The 23,168-nt window shown below is 42.6% G+C and overlaps 3 protein-coding genes across 3 annotated transcripts in view; 2 read left to right on the top strand and 1 right to left on the bottom strand.

Moving 5' to 3' along the window:
- hoga1 (4-hydroxy-2-oxoglutarate aldolase 1) overlaps positions 1-23,168 on the top strand; it is a 199,544-nt gene that overhangs the window by 26,110 nt on the left and 150,266 nt on the right. The gene's annotated exons all lie outside the window — the stretch shown is intronic.
- Positions 5,932-17,112, bottom strand: LOC139199419 (MORN repeat-containing protein 4-like). The gene is made up of 4 exons (XM_070828489.1): positions 17,046-17,112; positions 10,691-10,805; positions 7,239-7,348; positions 5,932-6,101 (listed from the first exon to the last, which is right to left on the bottom strand). Exons 1-4 carry the CDS (start codon positions 17,110-17,112, stop codon positions 5,932-5,934), a joined length of 462 nt encoding a protein of 153 aa, XP_070684590.1.
- The window catches only part of lcor (ligand dependent nuclear receptor corepressor), a 69,503-nt gene continuing 67,272 nt past the window's right edge, over positions 20,938-23,168 (top strand). Inside the window, exon 1 of the mRNA XM_070828508.1 lies at positions 20,938-21,052. Within this exon, the coding sequence (XP_070684609.1) occupies positions 20,956-21,052 (97 nt within the window). The 5' untranslated portion in view covers positions 20,938-20,955. The remainder of the gene's footprint in view (positions 21,053-23,168) is intronic.

The following is a 23,168-nucleotide window of genomic DNA, read 5'->3' as shown; positions in this document are numbered from 1 at the left end:
ACACAGAAGGAAAAAGAAAAGAGAAAAAGCTTGTAAGCTGGTTGGATTTCATGCATTTTCTTTATTGTTCCACTGTGGATTCATTTCCATTTCCAAAGCCGATTTTTATTTATTTATTTCTTTTTTTTTTTTAGTGACATCATCATCTTGCAACAGATTCATCAAAAAACGACAAAAGTGACATTATGGCTTTGTGACGGTAACGGGCCTCGGTGTTCAGATGCTTGTTTGGTGTTTAAAGGTGCCAAAACGGGGACGAAGCCCCCCGAGTGAAACATACAGCGTGTGTTATCAGAGGGTGTCTGTTCTAAAGGTCCCACATTATCTAGATTTTACTCAGCAGAATATTTTTACGGGATGAGTTTGTGGCCTCGGTAGTTTAAGTTCAGTTGTCGGGCCTCGTCCGCATGTTCAACAGCGTTTGTTTTACACCAAAAATCCACAGTTTCAAGCCAAATTCAAGTTTTGAAACACACGTCAGGCTTAACTTTGATAAGAGCCCTAAAATATTGTCCACGTGGAGCTCGTTTATGACTCCCGAGCACCGTGAGAAGCCTTAAAAGCTGTGAAAACTCAACCAGCAGACCTTTGATCCCAGATTGGCTGCACTGTGTTGTGGATTTGCTCTGATTTAGGAGAGTAATCTGAGATTGTGCACAATACGATGGTGTATTTGCTCTTTAGGCCGGAGAACGGGAACAAGCTCTCACGCTCAGCTTTGTTTGTTATCACCAATTTATCATTTGAGAATGTGGAATGATTTACACATCGGCTCACATCAGTTCATCAGTGGACTTTGTCCTGTTTTGATCAACAATTACTGAAATCCATCCAATCGGCAGATAAGCTAGAAAAGCCTCCACACACCAGGTTCGCCTCATTTGAATTGAGCTGCTTTTTGTCAGCCAATCAGAGTCCACGACGCTTAAACTGTATTTTAATAGTAGTATAGCACTATTATTCAGCGGGAGGACTTATGAGAGACAAGTTTTAAAAAAAATACTGGTCATAATTGAGAGCTAGATAATGTGGGGACCTGAACCATCTCATTTCTGTTGCTGAAAACCAAAATATTTCCCGAATAATTGGATTTTCAGGGCTTTAATGTAAACGTAGTTGCATGTGGCGTTTTACTTTCTATCATCGAGATGCTGTTCTGCCTAAAACTGATTGAAAAACGGAAGCAGAGGCCTGCGGTGAGTCGGTCGTGTCGTTATATACGCTGGTCCTCCAGCCCCCACGCTGCCTTTTCCTACTTTTATTCACCACGCAGAGAAAGGATGAATAGCCTTTAAAAACAGTGACACTTAAGAAAAAAGTTAGTAAAACAGTCAGGCAGTATTCAAAGCACAGTAGAAGAAGGTTTTTGTTCAGGCACTTGTTAGACTCCCTCTGTGTCGTTTTTTTTTTTTTTTTTTTTCCATTTCCAGTCGCTCACTTGTTGAACAATTACAGAGCCTGTGGAATGCTCTTTCCCTATTTTCTCATTATAGTGGTGATAATGGTAAAGGGTCTGGTTTTGTTTGTGCCGTACATCAGGTCGGCACAGGCTCGTGTGTGTGTGTGTGTGTGTGTGTGTGTGAGAGAGGTGAACACTGTGGATCTATTGAGAATAATCACACTGATTACATCTTCAGTCTTCCTATGCGTGTAAAATAAGTGACACAAATAATTTTTTTTTCTCAACACAAACTCAGACTTCGCCTCTTGAAATACACAGAATAACAATTTTACATTCAACTTAAGATGTTTAGAGAAAGAAAACAAGTCCCGGTTTTAAAATGAACAGTATACTGTGAAAACAGTCATATAGCCTCAATGACGACCAAAGAAATTCATGTTTTTTTTTAAGAAAAAGGCATCAAGTCTCCTCAGATTATTTGAAATCACGTCTAAAACATGAATATTTACATTTCATGATCCCAATAGGAGCCAAACAAGTTTGCAGGTACTATCCATTTCCTTAAAGGGGCAGTCTGACATTTCAGGAGGACACCTTAGTGTTGTGTCGCCCGGAGTCAAATAGCTTTTTAGCTTAGCACAAAGGCTGGAAACAGAAGGAAAGTGCTAGCATAGCTCATAGCTCAGGCTAAAAATGATATCCATCTTTTCATCAGAATAAATCAGAAATAATAAAACAATAAACAAGAAAAAGAAAATACCAGACTGTTCCCTTAAAGGAATAGTTGTTTTTTTTTTACAGTAGCTTATCTTAGCTTAGCATAAAGGCTGGAAACAGAAGGAAACTGCTAGCATAGCTCATAGCTCAGGCTAAAAATGATATCCATCTTTTCATCAGAATAAATCAGAAATAATAAAACAATAAACAAGAAAAACAAAATACCAGACTGTTCCCTTAAAGGAATAGTTTTTTTTTTTTACAGTAGCTTATCTTAGCTTAGCATAAAGGCTGGAAACAGCTGGCTGGACTTCTTTTGGCTTTGGACACAGTCAGGTTAGCTGTTTTTCCCCTGCTTCCAGTCTTTATGCTAAGCTAAGCCTGACGTCTGTTCGTCTTTATTCTGCAAACAACGAGTTATCGTCACTCTAATCTCTGCAAAGCAAAGCAAAGACGCATATTTTCTGTTTCTTTATGCTAACAATTACATTGGATGAGCTGAGGATGAGTTTTTACTACCAAGTAAGTTTGTTTTTTCTCCGAGGCGGAAACTTTGTCGACATCCAGGAAAAGAAAAAAGACGCTTTCCACTGCATACAGGGCATTCAACCATTCTCTTATTCTAGTGAGGGGAGCTGATGAAGCTGATAAAGGGTCCCTTGCTTAACAGATTTCCCAGAGATATTAAGTTGAATGAGAAATTCTCAGCTCTTGTGGGTTCTTGTTTGATTTTGACTGTCTGAGGAGATTTGTGAATTCTGCTTTAGGGTGGATTTCGACCCTCCATCATCATGGAGACTCGTCACAGTGAAACGTGAACTCAGAGTGCAGACAGCGAAAAAACCTTTTTACGTTAATGTCAAACGGCAACTTTTCAAGTTGAGATTTTAAGGTGCGTTTTAAAGGGTTTCAGGATCCCTATATACATTTTTTTTTTTTTTTTCATACCGTGAAGGAACATGGGATCAAAAACAAACACACACAATCACGAAAACACACAAAGTCACGAGGTTTCTCCCCGGTAATAACACAGTGTCCAAGACTGACGGATCATTGAAGTGCATATCACAACCCCCTTACCCCTCCCTCCCCAGGACTGAACACCACCTCAGCTAAAGGCAACATTCAGTTCGAATCCCAGAGCCAATTAAAAGGTGTGAGATGCCTCCATCAGTGCGACTGTTTTCGATGTCGCTGTCAAATTGGTCAGTGGGGAAGACGTCAGCCCCCCAAACCACATCCTAAATTAATGGCACTCGGAGGCAAATCACATAACCGACAATTAACTCAATTTCCCATTTAATACCCCACCCACCTACCAACCCACAGTACGACTACACACACACACACGCACACACACACACGCACACACACACACACACGTGGCACGTCTACACACCACTCTCATTACACAGATAGACGCTGATTCCCAGCAGGCACGACGTACGCATGAAATATGTGTTAGTTAGAGCTTATCACCAGCTTTGTTAAGCTCACAATGGTGATGCTTCCACCCTTCTTCTTTTATTTTTTCTTCTTTTCTCTTCTGAGAGGGATGAAGGGATTTTTTTTTTTTGGGTGGTTTATATACAAACACTAAACACTGATAGAGACATCATCCACCGTGATGTGAAAGGAATAATAATAATAATAATAATAATAAAAAAACAACAAGCTGCATATAAAGCAGACCAGAGTGGTTTTGCTTCCCAGGCAAAAAGTGCACCAAGTGAAGGAATGAGTTTCGTTTCAAAAACACAAATACACACAAAAAAAACACCCATTTCAAATAACTTTAAGACTTAATTTGGAGATAAAAGTGACAAATGACCCACAGACTTGTTTTTAAAAATATCAAATGTCACCACAATTACTTCCTTTGCATGTATTTGTGGAATGAAACCCTTCGAGTTCAGAGACTCATTAGATAGCCAGCCTCCACAAAGCCTCTTCCACAAACAAAAGCAGCCGGCCTCTCGTCTCTGATTGTACCACCTGCTGGAAGGGGAATCTTGCTCTCAGGCAGCAATTGCACATTATTATAAAAAAAATTGCACCTCCAAAAACAGAAATTGCACTCTTTACTGCAGCCTGCAACACTGCCAGCACTTCCATTTCTTCATCCCCACCCCCTTATACCACTAAATTCCACTGATTCTGGGTCAGCTGGAGCCTGTTTGGCACTGTGTGGTTGGCACTGAGGGAGATGTTTCCGCTGATCTGTCATCAGACTGAGCTGTAACGGCACTGAGTGAAAGAAAACAACAAGAAAAAATACTGCTTACATTTTACCTCTACACCACGCGGATGTTTCACTAACTTCCAGTCTTTTAACAGCAATACAGGAAACCCAGTACGCACTGATTTAGCAATCTGATAGTTAAAATACATCTTCAGGTTAAAACTGGACCGAATTTGGCTGATGAAGAAACTTTCATATAAATTTGCCCTATATATCAAATGTTATGCCTTTTTCTGTAGACAGATTCTTACATTTTTAGATGCTCAGGACTAATTATATAGATAGATACGACGCCCTCTGACCTGAGACACTAGTTAATTGATTAATTAATTGAAGGTAATTAGCACATATTTTTCTGTACGACTGCCCTGGAAATGATTGGCTAAATGTCTGACATGTAAAATAAAGTTTTATATGCATCTTGGTTACACATAATAATTGTTTTAACATTATTTAGAGTATTATTTAGTCCTAACAACATCTTAGATATCTGTAATGTAAATGGTTAGATACATGGTTCACAATGCCAGATTCACTAAACTCTAACGCTAACGGATCCAACCTTTTTCTGACCTTGGTCATTTTTTATTAACCAAGAGCAAATAATGCAAATAATTCAGATTTCAAAGGTTAAAATGATATAACATCACCAGCAGCCAATTATATGAGTCTTGACTAATTAAAAGTTATTCTGTATTCTGTGTTTAACGTTAATACGCTCTCTGCACTCCCTCAAAGCTTTGTTAGACAATGAAGTCCTGCAGGCTGTGGTGGTCGTCTCCCTCACAGATCTCATCGCTTCGGTTCCAGGAGTCAGAGTCTTCTCAACTTTTGTGCTTATTATCTAAATAGCAATCAAAAGTTGTTAGCTGTTTAGTTTTATTTTGGCGGGGACCTCCATAAGGTAACTCGTTAATGACAAAGTGTGGGAAAGTAAGTAAGCTACCGGGTTTTAGACACATTTAATCAACGTTCTCTGCAGCTCATCTCATTTTCAGGTTGTAAACATTTAATTAGGCTGCAGCTAAAAAAGTTCTTCCCTCCAAGGCAAGAAAAGATAATTACATCTCTAAATCCATTCTTTGAGTTTTAGTTGTTTAGAATTTTAATTACTTACAAATGCTGAAAACTGAACCTAATAAGAGTCGATGGGATTTGATATACTTGGAGTCTCTGCAAAACAAATTCAGCCCAGTTAAAACCCAGATGTCTGGACTTTGCATGGCACTAAATCAGTGTTTACTGGAGAACGTCCGTATGCACTTTTGAATCCAGAGTTCTGTAAGGTTAGCTGAGCCTGAAGCAGATTTAGCACCAGTGTGTTGACTGAACAGTTTATCTGTGTTTGGCTCGGCTGATCCTGAATCAGTGGCTTTCTATTCGAATGCAAAGGATTATATACATAATAATATATATATCCAGAGAATACTGCAGGTCACAGGTATGAGAAATAACATAAGACGGAATCGAATCTCGTTATAAATAACACAAGCAGCTGTTCAAACCAAGCAGAGGACAATGGGAGGAGGATGATCCTGGTAGCGGGGCACTGTGGGTGATGTAGTCCGGGTCACATGGCTAGAGCTCGGGCCTTGGCGGCTGCTGTCTGCGCTCTCTGCACGGCTGCCTGGCTGTTCTCCCTCCTCATTAGCTGGTTGGTCTCAAACAGGCCCTCATGGCTGCTGCCGCCGCCGCCGCCGCCGCCGCCACCAGGGCCTCCGTCCGAGAATGTCAGCACTCCTGGACCAGACAAACTCCTTGTTACATATTTTATCAAAGCAAACAGGAGCCGCATGTACCCACGTGTTCACTGGTAACATTTTTTCCAAATGATGCTCCTGCTGCCTGGCACACAAACCCTGCCTTCCAGCCCAAACCCGACAGGCATTCAGTTTTTTTTTTATGTCTGAACTCGGTTACTTGAGACAGAAATATGTGGCCTGAGCTACACTCTACTCTAGGGCCAGGAACTGTAACATAAAGCATACATATATAATCTTATAATCTATATTTTATAATCTTATATAATCTTTTTTAAGAGAAAGGGTTTAAGAAATCCCATCTGAAGCTGCAGGAGTAGACAGAATACTAACCTGAGCAAACCGTCAGGGAGTGATTTATAAATAATCAAAAGATTATTAATAAAAAAAAAAACGTAGTTACACACGTCTTCATTTAACCTTTTTTTTTCTTAACGAGTTTTCTTGGAACAAATTGCATGTTTAGCATCCACGTTCTTCAGTTTTCACTCCTGTTTCTGCCTCCTGGTGTTTGTTTTGTCTGCTTGGGACAAACTGATGAGCAGTTTTTCACCAAAAAGGGACACAAAATGTTACTAAGCTGAGACTTTAACTCAAAACCTCATTTGTGTGTCATCATCTTAATCTTGTCACCTGCTTCAGGTCACACAGTGGGTGAAGGGTTAACCCTTACCTGAACTCAAGTTAATGTTTAACAAGTTGTGATGAAGCCGTGCCTTGGCCTGTTAGACCGCAGGAATATTAAGGAATCTTTATTTCCCACCTCTATTTTTACAAGCACAAAAATTATCTCGTTGTCACAGTAACACATCGCTCCACCCCAGGCCACCCAGCAGGCTTCGAAAAAAAAAAAAAAAGGTGTTGATTATCTCGATAGACTCCGAGTGCAGACGTACAGAGGGCTTCAGACAATTACCACTTTCCACTTTTAATATTATCAAAAAGGTATTGCTGAGTTTTCAGTTTTCGGATTCAGCTTTTTGATCTCCAGACAGACGATACCTGAGATATCAGAGCTACTATTACTATAACAACAGCGTAGAGCATCTTGAAAACACGAACACTGAGGTGCATTTGTACCTTTGTTAGGAAAGTGAGCTGAGTGCAGAAGTCTTACCGTAGCCGTCCACACATCCACTTTTAAACTCGCCCTCAAACCTCATCCCATCAAAGCGAGCGAAGACGCCGGCGCCTTGAAATTTGCCCTGCACGAATTCACCTTCATACCTGCAAAAAGATTTACAGTTCAGAAACGGTGAATTAGACTTGACCCTATCAGTGCAGTGAAGGAGAGTCTGGAAATGACAACATAACTAACTCAAGATTTCATACAATTATAATAATAGGTCTACAGTATGTGCTGCAGCACAATAAGCTCACCTGTGATACAGTACACCATGAATCTAACAGCTGAGCTAAAGCACTGTGAACCTTTTTTCACACACACACACAGCATGAATACAGTGCTCTGTCACTTTAGTGTCGAACAGCTGCAAAATGGGAGGATGCTGAGCTGCCACAGAGCAGAACATGTAGCCAGGAACAATGAGATTAATGAGTAATAATGGATCATTATTTTATAACGTTTTTGCTTTAACTTAACACTATGATGAAATCAGTGTTACAGAAAAATGACACCATCAGTGTTTAGACTGGTTCCCTTTAAGCCTCACTTACAGTCGTTTCATTCGGCCCACATGAAATGATGATTAGATGGCTAAAGGTGAAGTTGCGTTTGTTTGGTAGTGGTTGAGTACAGAGTGAACGAGAGATGGTGGATGGTTTTCCGGGGATATTTTCAGTTGGATACCTTCAAACTGTAGCTGCTCTTGCTAGTTTCTCCCATGTTGCAGACCCTGTCTTTAATACAAACTAAGCGATGCCTCTTGCTCTTGCTAATACGCCCAGGGACACCGTAGTCATCTCCACTATCCTGCCAGTTTGATGTCACTCTATAGCGACAACTCTAGGACTTTAGGTTCTTGATCAGTAAGTAACACAAACTGCCTGCTTATTAATACTACAGGAAGTTTTTACTCTGCTTTTATCAAAGCATTGAGATCAGGGATTCTAGTTCAAATTGGTTGCTCCTTGTTTTTTGAAAGAAGCCCGGCTGCTAGCGGCCGTCTTTGCCGTGGTGTAAACACTGATACTATAAACGAAAAGTTCAAACGCTAAAAAAAAAAAAAAGTTGATTTAGTGCCCAGAAAAAAAAAGAACTCAGCAGTTCAAAAATTCTGCTTTCCCAAATATCACTTAGTCTGAACCCTTTTGAAGGTGATGTGAATTCAAGATGACGAGATGCAGCAAGGGAGCAAGCAGCAAACTTTTTCAGAGCCTCCGTTTTAATCTATTTGATACTCAAAAGATTTTCTGCTGAATATTCATTTGAAAACAGTTTCCAAAGCCCTTGAGGAATAATCACCTATTTAGCGATAACACAGATGGCCGTGAACATGCTACACTTCACGTTTCTTAAACATCCTCAGCTGTACTTGAACATTTCACCTCCACTAAAGACAAGGAGATGAAACAATTTCAAGTAACATAGTCTGAATTGGGGAGGAAATATGTTTTATATGTATTAGGGTCACAGAGCCACATCCTTTAATTAAATTCCTTTCTGATAAGAAAAGTATCGAATGTTTCTGCCTGCTCTGGAATTATCCACAGCAATGAACTTTCAATAAATGCGGGCGATGAAGGCATTCAAATTTAGAAGATTCTTTTTAATTATCTACAGATCTGTATGTGGTTTGTGGTATGAAGGTTGGCAGATCTAATTTTGTGCTACAGTTTGCTGAGTTTCCTCCCAAACATTCATGACTTTTCTGAGGCTGATAAACTAGATTTTGCGACCTTTAATCCCCTTCCTGTACTATACAGCGTTTCCACCGACTTCTTTAATGTAGTTTTAAGTTTTTTAGTTAGAGTCAGGCGGCTCGGTTGGAGACACAGATAAAATGGTTGGAAGAAATTCACCAGCGATATCTGCTGGTTAAGAAATGAACGCACTATAGGAAAACAGTGGGTGTGAGATGAGTGCTCTTTACCCTCATTGTGCCAGGACGCGTCTCGCTATCACACGCTAACCTTACCTAGCAACCTCAGCCTGATGGCCGACGGGCTGTAACACAGATACTTTGACGTTTAGGGATCATTTCAGGGAAGAAAAGTAAAAGCTAGACGGTCAAATACTGAGACAACAACGCCAGCCCAGCCTTGAAGCACGGCAAGCGAGCACCTCATCCTTGATAACGCCGATAGAACAATAATATTAACATTAAGCGCCGAGTCACTGGGTGAAATTAGAGGTTGCACAGAAGGAGTGGATGTGTCTTCTGGGTCTGAAGAGTGAAGCCAATATGAGAACTGGCTCCGACTGTGCAGAACTTCTCGATTGATTTATGAGTTTATAGTCTTCATCACTACTGTCAAGTCTTCTTCAGTACAGCGTGATGTTCATTTTGAAAGTTATTGTCCCATTTTGAGTCACATAAACAATAAAGCAGAATATGCCTTTCATATTTGGTGGGCAACCTTGTGAAAAGGAAAGAAAAAGGAAGAAGCAAACGTCATTTCTGGCTCCAAAAAAAACCAAGATGGCAAAGTTTAGACTGATCTGAAAAGAGACTGGAGAGTTAATTGCTCGTTTTCAGCGGCCATGTTATTATATATTAGCCACTGGAATTCCCCAAATGCAGATTTTTCACGGTTCGCTGTGCAACCACTGCCATGACCAATGAGTTAACATGAGTTCAGATCCAAACTAACCAGTAAACACAGTGGTAGACTTGCAACTCCCGTTTTTCTGCAAAGTAAAATTCATGTTTTTATGAATGCAGTCTGGTGGCTTTAAAGCAAGTAAAGAGAAGGTTGTCTGTATGTAAAAGTGGTGAAGATATTTTTAATGTAGCGTTCACTTAAAATGATTTTGATTTTTTTAGGTAGACTTTTTTATTGATGTTTTGTGCTTTGCTGCAGTACGCTGCTTAGTTTCTGTGCCGACCGCAACATACTGTAGTCAATATTGATAAGTGCCTCTTACAGCCCCACTTCAAAAAAAATCCTAACGATCCCTTCGATACCGACATCAGTCTAGTGTTTTAACTGATCATTCATGAAAAGTAATCAAGAGAATAATCGATAATTAACAGTTTCAGACTAATGATAAGTGCATGAAGATGGAGAACCAACATACTAAGTTACATAGAGGTGAAACAGTTACTCAAGTAATTCATAAACTGACCAGCAGAAAAATAATCCATAACTATTATGATAATAAATCATTAGTTTCAGTCATTTTTCAAGCAAAAATAGCCAAAAAAAAGCCTCATATTTTCTGCTTTCCTTGACAAGTATCATTGTTAACTGAATGTATTTTTTGATATTTCAAAGGCTAAATTATTACTTGGCTCTACAATATTTCATCAAAAAAAATATAACTGATAATGGAAATAATTAGTTAGCAGCCCTAAAGTTAACAAAAAGCAAAAGTGTTTTTCAGAAAAGTGATTTTTCCTGTTGAAAAAGGTCAAAGTTCAGGCAGGAAGGGAGCGCAGCACAGACCTGGAGCCGTCGGGGAAGACCAGCACCCCACATCCATTGAAGAGGCCGTTCTCAAACTGTCCGGTGTAGCACGTCCCGTCGCTGAAGGTCAGCTGACCGAGGCCATGACGCAGACCTGCGGCGGCAAACACACACACACATCTGAGTCAGGTACTTCAAGTCAGCTGGAAAAATGAAACCTTGGTGAAACACGAGTCTAGCTCGCCCTCTAAGACCTTCCAGTGTGTTTGTGAATGATGAAGCTTCAGAACATGTTTTGTTTGTCAAGGATACATGATGAAATTGTACAATGAGAAGATTTCTTACAGGAAAACCTAGTGCCAAACAAAACACTAAAAACCCAAAACAAGTCTTGTTCAATCCATATTTCAAAAGCACTGTTGAGGTTAGGTAACCCACGTGTTCAGTTCATCTATGTGATTCTTTTTTGAGTGAAGCTGCCGACTCTTTGGCACGAATCCCTCGGACAAGAGATTAAACTGGAACCCTAACAAACGGGGGCGAAGCCAAAACATGACCGTGAACCTCCACCAGTTCTTCTGAAGGCCACAGGAGATGCTGGGTGTAAATTAAAGGACATACAATGCTCCAAAAAACACTTCAATCACACATCAGATCTTGAACTAACTATTCAAGTTCAGAGTCTTTACTAGTACGGTTAGTGAAATCACAGGCTGATCCAATTTGTGTGACTGTGTTGCTATAGAAGAATGTTCCAATAGATATTTATGAAGATAATAAAACAAGGAGTGAACAGGAAGCGTGTTTCCTTCCACCTCTGCCTCACCCTGTTGCATAAGTTTGAGTGTTGGTCGGCGTGAGTGTGCAAAATAAACGCAAGAACACAAGTTAAACACTCGATAAGGTTCAGACAAGCTGGAGGTTTAATCTCAGCATTGATACCACGTTCAAAAAAAAAAAAATAATAATGTAAGAAGTTTATTATTATCATTTTAACTCTGAATTTTGAGTTAGCAGTTTGGGGAAATTCATAATTGGTGCGAAAACACCCAAAGAAACGCTTCTCTGTTTCAGTTTTCACCTCTTCTGATGTTCCCACGGAGGTGAGACTCAATTGTCCTTTTAATTCGGCAACAAATTTCCAGGATCAGGAGGATGGGAGCCGAAGGAGGCAGGGAGGGAAAGAAATGAGCATTTCTCCCTGCCAACCTCTATTAGCAGGCCCAGCGGGAATTAGGAGAATAACTGGATGTGAGGCACAGTTGGACACGCGTTGAGAAGGACCTGAGTTCCCCACAGCAGCTGTAAGCGAGGAATAGGATTTACTGTGAGCTTGCCAAGTGGCATGAAGCTGGTGGCGAGGAGAGAAGTGAGGAAGATCTGGTGGTGGTGGTGGGGGGGGGCCCAAACAGCGGATTGGGATTTACAGGAGGGGAGGCAGGCGGCTTGGCAGGGGGTGAGGCCAGGGTGAGCCTAGTGAGCGTTGTCCCTTGCTCCCAGCTAATGGCAAAGTAAATTAGGCAGTCCATCTGTCAGGGCTGCTTAAAGTGCTGCTGTCTGCCTAATCTCAGCAGGGTTTTCACAGGAGATTTGGAGAAGAGATTTGGCCGAAACTAAATCTGGAGCTCTGCATTCCATTTTCAAAGTCTTTTCTTCCTCGGAAACATCCTGCATCCATATGTGCAGATGTGTGTGTGTGTGTGTGTGTGTGTGTGTGTGTGTGCTCAAGGCGGCCTCGATTAAGTGTATATGGGCAAAAAAAAAAAAATAGGGCCAACGGGAGCTTAAAAATTCAACTCTTTAGCTTATGGGAGCCCTGACAAGCGAGCGAGAGCCTCCAGGCAGACATTTCATGGACTGGCCGCTGGAATATAACAATCTGCGGAGTGCTACAGAGGCCGCGGCCTTCTGGCCACAAACGCCAAGAGCACCGTCTTCCATCGTGCACCAAACACGTATCAAACTATGAATGGTATTACTGAACATACTGAAATCAAGTGGCGAAGGTGGAAGCGCTTTAAAGATCACTGCGACGTGAAACAGTTGACTTTTTTACTGAAGGGACAGATTTTCAGTGCGCTGCTGCTGCAGCAGCAAGGGACAGTAATTTCCTCTGCGTCTCTTCGGGATTTGATCCCTCCAGACAGACTCTAATCTCTCGTTCACCTCCTTTGTAACGCCTCTCTCCAATCTCGTGTCGGGTCACGGTCTCCAGCTAATTACGGTTTAGCTTGAATTTGTCCGGCTTTTATGTCAATCAATAGCGGTAATGCATAGATGTTAAATGACTACATGGGCAAAGTACAATAGTAATTGGCTTTTGGCTGTGCCTCGGCTGCTGTGGATGTACCCGCCCTACTTCCTGTAACCTGATAGCCCCCGGGTCTGTCTCCAACAAGCGCTCCGCTGAATTATTCATGTGACACCGCAGCCCTCTGTCCGACACACACACCTACATGTTTGTGTGCAAACAGTGACTTTGCATGCATGGACGCCGAGACACGGAGCACGACACACACCAATCTGTGTTCATGACAACACCCCCCCCCCAACACACAATACTCACACATGATTATATGTTACAGAGCAAAGGCAGAAGTGTCTAAGATGACTTGTAGAGTTAAAATCATCAGAAGCAGTGTCAGGTAAAGGTTTGTGAAGTGCTTCAAAATATATTCCCTCTGTGGGACTGTATAAAGTAAAAAAAAGTTCATTAAAAAGTCATGAACAGCAGACTTTTCTGATAAAAACTAACATATTAGAAAATGACTGTTAGTAGTTAAATAACAGTAAATGTAACTGTGAGAAGACGCTGTTGTGAATTGCTGCTATATAAATAAAGACTGACTGATTGATTGACTGAACTCCCAAACAATTTTAGAGTTTGTGCGATAAGACGGAGCAATAAATCACATTGACCACAGATAAATGTTTCCAGCGTCGAGACTGAACTTCAGCTTTCAGTCATATCAGGGGATCTGGAGTTTGACCCCCTCTCATGGTACTGTAGGTGGTCAGATTTCCATTTTTTCTGAGACTTTTTGAAAAACAACATGCTCAAAAACACCAGAGCAGCTTTCTTTTTCCACCCAAATGCCGTTTCTAATGATTAAAAAAAGAGATCTTTCAACCACAGCTGTGTGTGGAGTCCCATGACAAGGGGTCAAACTGAATCTGCAAATGACGCTACTTATATATAAAACTAAATGTGACAAGAACTAGTGGACTAATTTCATCACTTAGAAAAATAAAAACACTGCTGTGCAGTAAAACCTGAGCATATCGGAGCGTTACAGCCAAACCAGTTTAACAGTTTTTCGCTAACCGTGCAGAGACCATATGTTTCTCCCCGCAGCCTCACGCCTGCTTTGGTGCCAAACTTTTGTTCTTTGTTTAACCTTGGCCTAAAGGTTGTCTAAGTGTTTTTGTCAAACTGCTAATACTGGTTTAGGTAGTGTGATATCCTGTCTCAGCAGGCTCACTGGCACCAGATGGTCTGTGTGTGTGTGTGTGTGTGTACATTTTCCTGTAGTTATGGCTTCAGTTTGACACCTTTTCTTGGTTTTTGCCTATTAAATGCAATCTGTGCGAGTGCAGGTTCGTTTACGAGCCGTCTCGTTTTTGCTGTTGTGACTCATTTACAGTACACCCACTTTTCTTCTGAGCCGTTCTGACTTCAGGTCCCTCTGGTCGCTCCTTAAAAGCTGCTCGAGATAACTTTCTTTTAGCACAAGTTCTCTCACATCCTATTTTATCCTAACAGGTGGAGATTCAGTCTGAAATGTGTTGCTCCGTAGCTCCACTGATCACCTGGAGTTTCACTTCCCATGATTTTTTTCCCAAATTTGATCAAATTTCAAAAGCTCAACCACCAAACTTATTAGAAGTTGTCTAGTATCACTGCTTGTGATTGTGTTTTCTGTCTGTTGTGGCTGAGCAGAGAGTGAGGGGAGATGAGCAGACAGACACACAGGCAGGCAGGCAGGCAGGCAGGCAGACAGGCAGGCAGACAGGCAGAAACACAGAGGACGCTGGGGTGGGTGCTTTAACGCGATAAACTCCTGAGGTATTGATAAACTCCAGCTCTACCTGTGATAAGAACGGAGCAGAGCTGCTGAATCGCTCGTTGACCGGCGCAGAGAAACTTGTGGTGTGAACAGCCTGACAGCTGCTCACCTGAGGATCAGCATATCTCTTTGTGTGTCCTCGTTGTAAGAATGAAAGTCCACATAGCTGGAAGTAATGTGTTTTTTCATTGCTGGTGGTTGTTTTTCTTATCAATTGAGTTTACAAAGCTTTTAGTGTGTGTGTGTGTGTGTGTGTGTGTGTGTGTGTGTGTGTGTGTGTGTGTGTGTGTGTGTGTGTGTGTTTGTCCTGTACAACATTTACAAAACTGATTTTCTTAAAAGTTTTAAAAGTCTGAAACCTAGATTGTTTACATCCGTGTTATCTAAATCTGGAGCATGACCACAACCTGTAAATCAGTTTTTCCTGCAGAGATTAATCAATTAAGATTATTAATTATTAATTAGCTGGTGGTCACACACTTCTATGTCTCTGCTAGTTTAGGATTAGGTTTTAACAATGATTGTGTATTTTTTTTTGGGGGGGGGTAATCAACTGTTTCTCCAATCCTGTAATGACCTGGTTTATGTCGCTCTGTTCTCCACACGGGCTTCAATCCCACCAGGAGCGTTTCAGAAATGTTTCATTTGGTCATTTTCACATGATTTTTGTGTTTCAAACACAAGCAAACTCTTATTTTTTCTGGTTTAAATGTATTTACTACTTTGTTGTGCTGTAGCTACAGACGTCCACGTCCAAACAAACCTCTCATTGTCCACGGTGTTAAAAAACCCCTCTGACCACTTAACGTCTGGCCTGGTGCCACCAATATTATGTGATGGCAGAATATACAATTGAAAGTCTGCTCACGGTATTTCATTTAAAAAATTAACAGGATTGTCTTTGTCATTTATTTGCCCCCCCCCCCCCCCCCCCCCCCCCCTCCGTCATCTGTTCTGCGCCGGTTGACGCAGTCAGGCCGTGGCTTCTGTCAAAAATAGACCTGGCGAATATCTTCAGCGAAGCGGAGCGCCAAGCCGCTTCTGGGGTGCTCCTGGTGGGATTTAAAACATGAAGTAGAGTGGGCGCGATCAACAGACGGCACCGGGCAGTTTTAGCCGTAAGGGCGACTCAAGGTCCTCTGTAGACTGGAAGCTCTGAGAGTGAGTGAGCCCGTCCAGATATGGGAGACCGAGGCTTCATCTGGGACTCAGACTTGGATGGGGAGCTTGCGAGCGAGTGCCTGGTGGCTGAGCTTTGTACCCATGAGGCGAAGTAGGGTTCGCCCCAAAGGAGTAAGATGGGGCCGTGCAGGTCTGCCACCCAAAAAGCTGTGAAAGACTCATGCTCAGTGCTGAAGACCCAGTGGGAGCACAAGGGGGGAAAGCTCTGCCCACACCGCTGCCAAGTATCACAGAGTTTGGCATGGGTGCTTGGACGACGTCCCTCTTCAATGTTGAACTGGTTTATAGTTTTAAAACAAGACTCAGCACACTGTTCATGCTCCAGCTCTACATATTTATCTATTATTGACCATCAGTAAACCCAGCGGTGTCTCAACAAAAATCTAAGTGCATGCATTGACAAGAAAGAGACCCCTCTCCTCAATTTCTAATTAGTTTCATGCACTAAATAACAATAAATTACAATACTAATTTCTTTTAGATGCCGCTACCTTAATTGAACTGTTCCCTAAATTAAATATTATCAGAATTTCTTGTACACTCAAGCTTATTGCTTAAGTCGCTGTTGGTCTTTTTACAGCCTGGGAGTAAACAAACAAACAAACAAACAGGACACAGGAGAAGACTTGACTCTCCACAATAACGCCAGCTTGTAAAGGAGCAAGTACTCAATGCGACCTCGTGTAAGGAAATGCCATTGAACTGTGTTCATGTCGCATGTCGGTGTCTGTAAAGTGTGAGTACTCCACACGTGTGTTACTGCGACAGAGCTTATTTGACTTCTTACATTATTGACATATGACATGAAAGATACACAAGTGTGGTGTTTACACCGGTGCTGCCTTATGTGCATTAATATCTTAAAGGTCCCAAATTCTGTAAAATGTACTTTTCGATGTCTTCTCAGGGTAAATGTGTGTCCCTGACGTGTCTGCAGACTCTCTTTCAGTGAAAGCTCCTCTAAAACTGAGACCAGCTGCAGCAGCCACGTGTGCTAAGAGAGAAATAAGGTGTTTATTGAACATTAGTCCATGTAAACCTCTTCTAGTCGGACCTCCGAATCCGAAAATGGACGTGAAAATGAGCAGAATGTGAATATTTCTGCTGTGCATGCAAACATAAACCAGTGAGCAGGTCAGTCTTGCCTTCTTTCCATTCGCCGTGGTACTCCTCGCCATTGGAGTAGCTGAAGGAGCCTCGTGTCAGGGTCATGGGTCCTGCTGGCACACAGAAGCCATCATCATGAAGACAGGAAGCTGCTCACCCGTAGCTCTGACATCCTGACACACATTATTATTAAATCTAGTGCCTTTCAACCAAGCGCTAAAGGGCTAATTGCCCGTTTTTGAACACTGAGGCATGTTTGCAGCACAAATAATGTCCAGATTATGCAGCCGGCAACGGAAACTGCTACAACCCTGCTTTAGTTTAGTGACTTTTCACTGCACAGCCTCGTGCACGGCACACTGTGTGGCCAAACGTAGGTGGAAACCCCAACTTTACAGCATTAATCTACTGCTGGAACAGCCTCCACTTTTTCTAGTTCCAGGCTTTTCATGTGATTTTGAAACCTGGCTGCAAACTGGAAATTGCTCCCATTCGGCCACAAGAGCATTACTGAGGTCTAACGCTGGTGTTGGGCAAAAGGCCGGGCTCCCAGCAAGTAAAGATTAATCTGTCACTTCTTAAACTATTAATTAAATAACTGTTTAAGCTGTGAAATCCAAAGAGATTAAATTTAGTGTCATTTAAAAGAAAGCAGAACATATTTGAGAAGCTGGATTCTTAATCAATTATCAAACTACTCCCCAACCCTGCATGGCACAATCAAGTCCGAGGCACAGCTGCACGAATGATGCCAGTCCATGATGTGAATATGATAACACTGCTGCTCTTCTGCAGAGTTGATTCATTCGGGCCAAAACTGCAAAACTAGGACAGTGCATACATTCGAGTTGTCGCAGCGACCCGTGATGACAAATCTAAAGATGCCAACTTACACAGAAAAACAATGGTGCAGCTATTGTGATGCACGTTACACGCCGCGGGGTGTGTGTTGCCCTTTACGCAATCTAAATATCAGTGGGTCACCTGGCATGTGAACTTTTTTTTTTTAACATACTTTTGACCATAAATTACAGTCCAGTTGGCTGATGTGCTGTTAAAATACTCCTTACTGGCCATGTGCATTAAAAAGACCTAGTGGTAATCCAGCAGTGGCATGACAGCAAAGACCAGATGTGTTTTTTTTTTTATTAATTTAAGCCTTTTTTTGTTGTTTTTTTGAGGTGCTAAATATTCTTTGTTTGCTTTACTCAAATGCATCCTCATCTGAGGGCTTTCTTTTCTCTTTAAGACGACCGCAGCAGCATCAAAAACACAAATGGACTCCAGAGTTACAAAGGAAGCATCCAGGGCCCGTTTGTTAGGCTGAATAATTACTCATATGCCATCAGGCGCGCTGTCAGATTAGACGGGAGGAGGAGTGTGCATCCTCCATCTAATGTTGCCACAGTAACGGCGCCCAAATCCCTTTCATCCTGCCGGCATGACGCTGCCAGCCTCCCAAACACACGCACACACAACGCACGCGCGAGGAGAGAAGTCCTGCGGAGGTAGAAAATAAACGTTTTACCTGTTTTATTAAAGAGCAACTCGGTCCTTTGTCTCTACATCACTGAAAAACAACGCGGCTAGTTGGAGGATTTCTGCTCCTCTCAGCAACAATATCGCCACTTCCGGGTGTGCCTCGGCGTCGCTCCAAGACGCCGCGATCTGATTGGCCGCCGCTCCTCCACCTCGGAGCAAGGCGTCCTCCTATTGGCTGCTGCTCCCCCCCGCTTGTCCAGCCCTCCGCGGGAGACATCTTTGTCGAGGGCAACGGGTTCAACGACTTAATTAGCCGGAGTGCTCCTCCGTTAAAGCGTTTGCCCTTGCCTTCTTTTTTTTTTTTTTATGTGCTGCCCACCGTCTCTGTAGGATTGTAAAAACGGCAGCGAGGTTCCCGTTAATGATAGTGTGTCATTTCACGTTTCAATTTGGTGATTAGACCCGCGTTTTGGCGAGTTTTATGGAACTTGATTTATTGTTCTCCCATCTGCGCTAAAATAGCTGCACTGAGGCTGTGAGGGCTTCTTAAATGAGGTGATATGGATTCAAAGCCAATAAGGGTTTAATTCAGTAAAAAGCTAAGACTAGAGAAAAAAAAAAAAAAAAAGAAGAAGAAGAAGAAGAAGAAGAACCAAGGTGACCTAAAGGAAGAAAATAAGCCACATTTGATTATTAATAAGTCTTGTTTTATCAATTATAACAGCTGCTCAATTAATAAAGCTGCTTTTTAATAAAGTATGTTAAAATTATAGACTAAAGCTAATAATAAACTATAATAAATCTTTTTTTTTTGCCAACAAGGGTGTATAAAACACAACAAACACTATCAAACTTTGTCAGGAATAGAACGATGAAGTCCTGGATTTATTTCCAGTGTTTGTCTGCTATAAGAAATAGTAAAAAAATCACACAGCAGATAAAGAACAAGGTACCTTAGGCTCAAGCAGAGGCTGCAGACCTGTTCAGTTTTGATCGTTGTATGTATTTAGATCCTGCAGCCAGTCTATGGATGGTCACTGCACAGCGGCTTGGGTCCGGCATGCTGTGTTATGTGTGCTGGTACCAAACAAAAAGAACCATTAATGAAATAAAAAGTCATATTTAGACACAAGCAGGACCATAACTAACACTTGGCTTCTCTCTGGGATTTTATTATGACCTTGTCTATACATATTTCATTGCCAACAATTGTGTCTTGTAAAATGCATATGCCAATAAAATAACTTAACAGAAGTTGAACTGGAGGACACTGAGACCATAATCATCAACCCTGGGAAGTTACACAGGCTCATTCTAGTATTTTAACACTGATTCTCATAAGTCTGTAATTTATAAATACTGATTTCACGTCAAATAAACCTTTTTTCAGTTAACCATGATGTGTTTAGAATCAGAATCGTCTTCACTGGCCAGGTATTTGTTCCCATACAGAGAATTTTGGTTGCTTTTATGTGCAAATCTGACAATTTTCAGTAAGTTCTACGTAGGAATAGATGACTTTCTTAATTTAATTAACATTTAATTAGGTCTTGCAGAAATCATAAGTATAAAAGGAATGAATAATTGCATTTTCTGTGCTATGATGCCTTTGGCTGGCGGGGGAACTTGCACTCAAGAGATTTGTATTTCTAAAATCCCGGCGACAGCCTTGGACATGGGATTTTGAATGGCCCTGTTTGAGTTGTAGAGGTTTCTGTAGAGATGCCAGCCATGGAAAACACACTCATGTCGCAATGAATGGGTGGAAATAGCCGAATAGTTGAGCGTGTTATTAATTTGATTAAGACCACTTAGTAAAGACAACCCAATCCCTTTACAGAGACCTTGTAGTAATCCTTTAATTGGCTAAATAAGAATATTAGTCTACTTGGATATTAGTGATGTCACTGTGCAGGAACATTATTAGGATTTTTCCTCACAGAACCGCTGGCTCTTTTATTGCCATAACTTAAGCATGCATTAATGTATAAATGCCTTTATAGTGCAGGACACTTGAATCCTGCACTGAGAGCTGCACTGTTACATACAATATCTGCTCACTTAAACAATGCAGTGTCTTTATGCGCATGTTAAATCCCCGGCACACCCGCGCCCTTTGACACACATAGCTTGGAGTCATGGTAAATTTGGAGCACAGCCGCCTTGTGCCGTATCTTTTACGGCATTAAAACAGACAAATATCCCGTTAAAGGACCAATGACAGCACATCCTTAGGCAGAGATGCTGGGAGGGATGGAGGGGAGGAGGAAGAGGAGGAGGAGGAGGAGGAGGAGGAGGGGGCGCTTTTGGTGGGTGGGACAAACGAGCGCTATAGAAAGGGGGATGCTGCAGCCCCGTCCCCCTCATATCTCACTCCACCCAGCCCTAGAATAAAAACCACCGGTGACGTGCGCGCAGGGAAGCACCCAGCAGTATGTGCGCGCCCACGGGAGGGGCCGATAGAAAATGGCGAGTCTGTGCAAAAGGCAGCAATGCACGATAGAGAGGCGCGGCTTTCGGCAGGAACTTGACTCTTGGAGGCACAAACTCATTCACTGTGTAGGTAAGCTCTCTTGGTATTGTGTGTGCGCGTGTGTGTGGGGTGGTCCGGGCGGCCGGGGGGCGCCGGGAACTGTGTTTGCGTTTGTTTGGTGGTTTTTTGTTTTTTGGAGCGAGCAGAGAGCCGTGGCTGCAATGTCCACTGGAAAACCTATAGGCTCGCATTAAGCTGTCATTTTTCTTCCCTGTTACGCACGGCTGTTGCCTGGCGCTGCCTGCCTCCCACCGGACAGATCCTCAAACATTCAGCTCCAAGTTTGGGAGCCGCTGCCGGACCTGTTTCCTGCTGTGTCCGCTGCACACTTTGTGTTTGTGTTGTGTTTGGCTGCGGAGTTTTGATTTATTCCAACTACAGGGGTGTTTTTTTTTTTATTATTATTTATTTTTTTTATAGCCTAGCATATATTATCCCGTAGCTGTTTATTTATTGTAAGCAGGGCATGTCACGTGCGCAGATGGAGCTGCGCCTCAGCCAATCACCATCCTCGCTATAGGCTGGCCCGTGCCCGCGTGCGCGCCGCCGGCTCTAGTTTTTTGGTGGGGGGGAGGGCAGTGCGCGCTCGCAGTCTCCAAACATGACGACCCCCCTCCTTCCTCCTCTTCCTCCTCCTCCCCACCTCCTTTCCTCCTCCTTCTCCCCCTCCACTTCCCTGGAAATCGGCTTTTGGGAGCGCGCATTGCTGCATTGGGGGAAATCTCAGTGGAAATAATTTTGTATTTTAGGGGGGAGGTAAAGGCGGGGGTCGACGGGGAGAAAAGCCTCGGTGCTCGCCTCTAAACCGGTTTGGTACTTGTTGAAACGGCTTTCCTGGATGCGGAGGGAAACTCTGCGGTCCGGCGCATATATACATATATGTTTTAAATTGTTTATGTTCGAGCAACACACACACACACACACACACACACACACACACACTGACAGTGCGAGGACAAATAACAGCAGCGACCACGACAGGTGTCAGTCTTTGTCTTGCTGGAAAAACCGCTGAGAAATCCGTGTTTAAGCTTCCCTCGCTCTTACAATTAGTTCATGTCGGCTTTTATTTTGGTTTTTCTCATCCATAGGCTTCATCTCTCCCACCCATCTCCCCTCCCACCCACCCACCCACCCACCAACCCCCCAGTCCTCCATTTCTGGTGTATTTCATTAGCTCAGTTTAATCCGGTTACATCGACCTATCCCGATGTTATGGCAAGATTATCATCCACTCTTCGCCTCTGAACCTCTCCGGGTCTCCTCGGCTCTCAGGCCGGTGCGTAATCTTGCTTTTATCGGCGGTGTAAAGCACCACCACCACCACCAGCAGCAGCAGCAGCAGCAGCAGCAGCAGCACCACCACCAGCAGCAGCAGCAGCAGCAGCAGCAGCAGCAGCAGCAGCACTACTGTCGGGGTGTTGCGGCTCCACTTGTTTTTGGATGCACTTCAGCATCCAGATGTTGAGCGTTGACCTGTCACCTACTTACCCACCCGACCGCTTTATAATAACTCACATGGCCTGATTCCGAGTGGGCTAGCGGGGCTTTTTAGTAAGAAAACCTTCTAATGAGGCGATGCAGTGTTGAATTAGAGGGCTGGGTAATCTCTGACCTCCAGTTGGTGTGATCAGCATAAAGCCATAAGGAATCACAACCAGCAGTGTAAACAAAAAGGCCACAAAAGGCTTCCCCACCCCTCCTTCCTGTTAAATCACTGCTAGCATTTGTTTTGGGGGGGTTTTCCGTTTCCCAAAAATATGTTTTCACTCACTCAAAGTGAGCTTTAACCTATTTTTCGGCTCTGCCTGCTTTGTGTCCCGCTTTCGCCCACATTTATGGTCTCATTAGTGCTGTTTTAATGATTTAGTGGGTCACTGGGTTTGAGTTAAAAGCAGCAGAGGATGATGTGATGGCTCCTCCCTAAAAGTGTCACACATTTTGGAGGGGTCTCAGTTACCACCTCTTTAAAGAGAGAGAGAGAGCTGCATGCACACATCATAACAAACGCCCAAAGATTGTTATTCAGATATCTGAGCAGCCTGTGAGCTCCAACAGGAATACTGTAATGATAGCAAAGTCGACAGAGATACCGTGAGCATGATAAACACACTGGAAGCTCACTGTTATGCACCTTGAATCCATC

This window comes from Pempheris klunzingeri, chromosome 3 (assembly GCF_042242105.1).
Source record: "Pempheris klunzingeri isolate RE-2024b chromosome 3, fPemKlu1.hap1, whole genome shotgun sequence".
NCBI lineage: Eukaryota > Metazoa > Chordata > Actinopteri > Acropomatiformes > Pempheridae > Pempheris > Pempheris klunzingeri.
The sequence above is the reverse complement of the archived record's forward strand: the minus strand, read 5'-3'. Positions and strand labels throughout refer to the sequence as shown.

Coding starts and splice junctions, on each gene's coding strand:
- LOC139199419 (XM_070828489.1), bottom strand. CDS start 17,112: ATGACCCTGACACGAGGCTCCTTCAGCTACTCCAATGGCGAGGAGTAC. Junction 7,349..10,690: donor GTCTTCCCCGACGGCTCCAG/GTCTGTGCTGCG, acceptor ATCTTTTTGCAG/GTATGAAGGTGAATTCGTGC. Junction 6,102..7,238: donor TGGATGTGTGGACGGCTACG/GTAAGACTTCTG, acceptor TGTCTGGTCCAG/GAGTGCTGACATTCTCGGAC.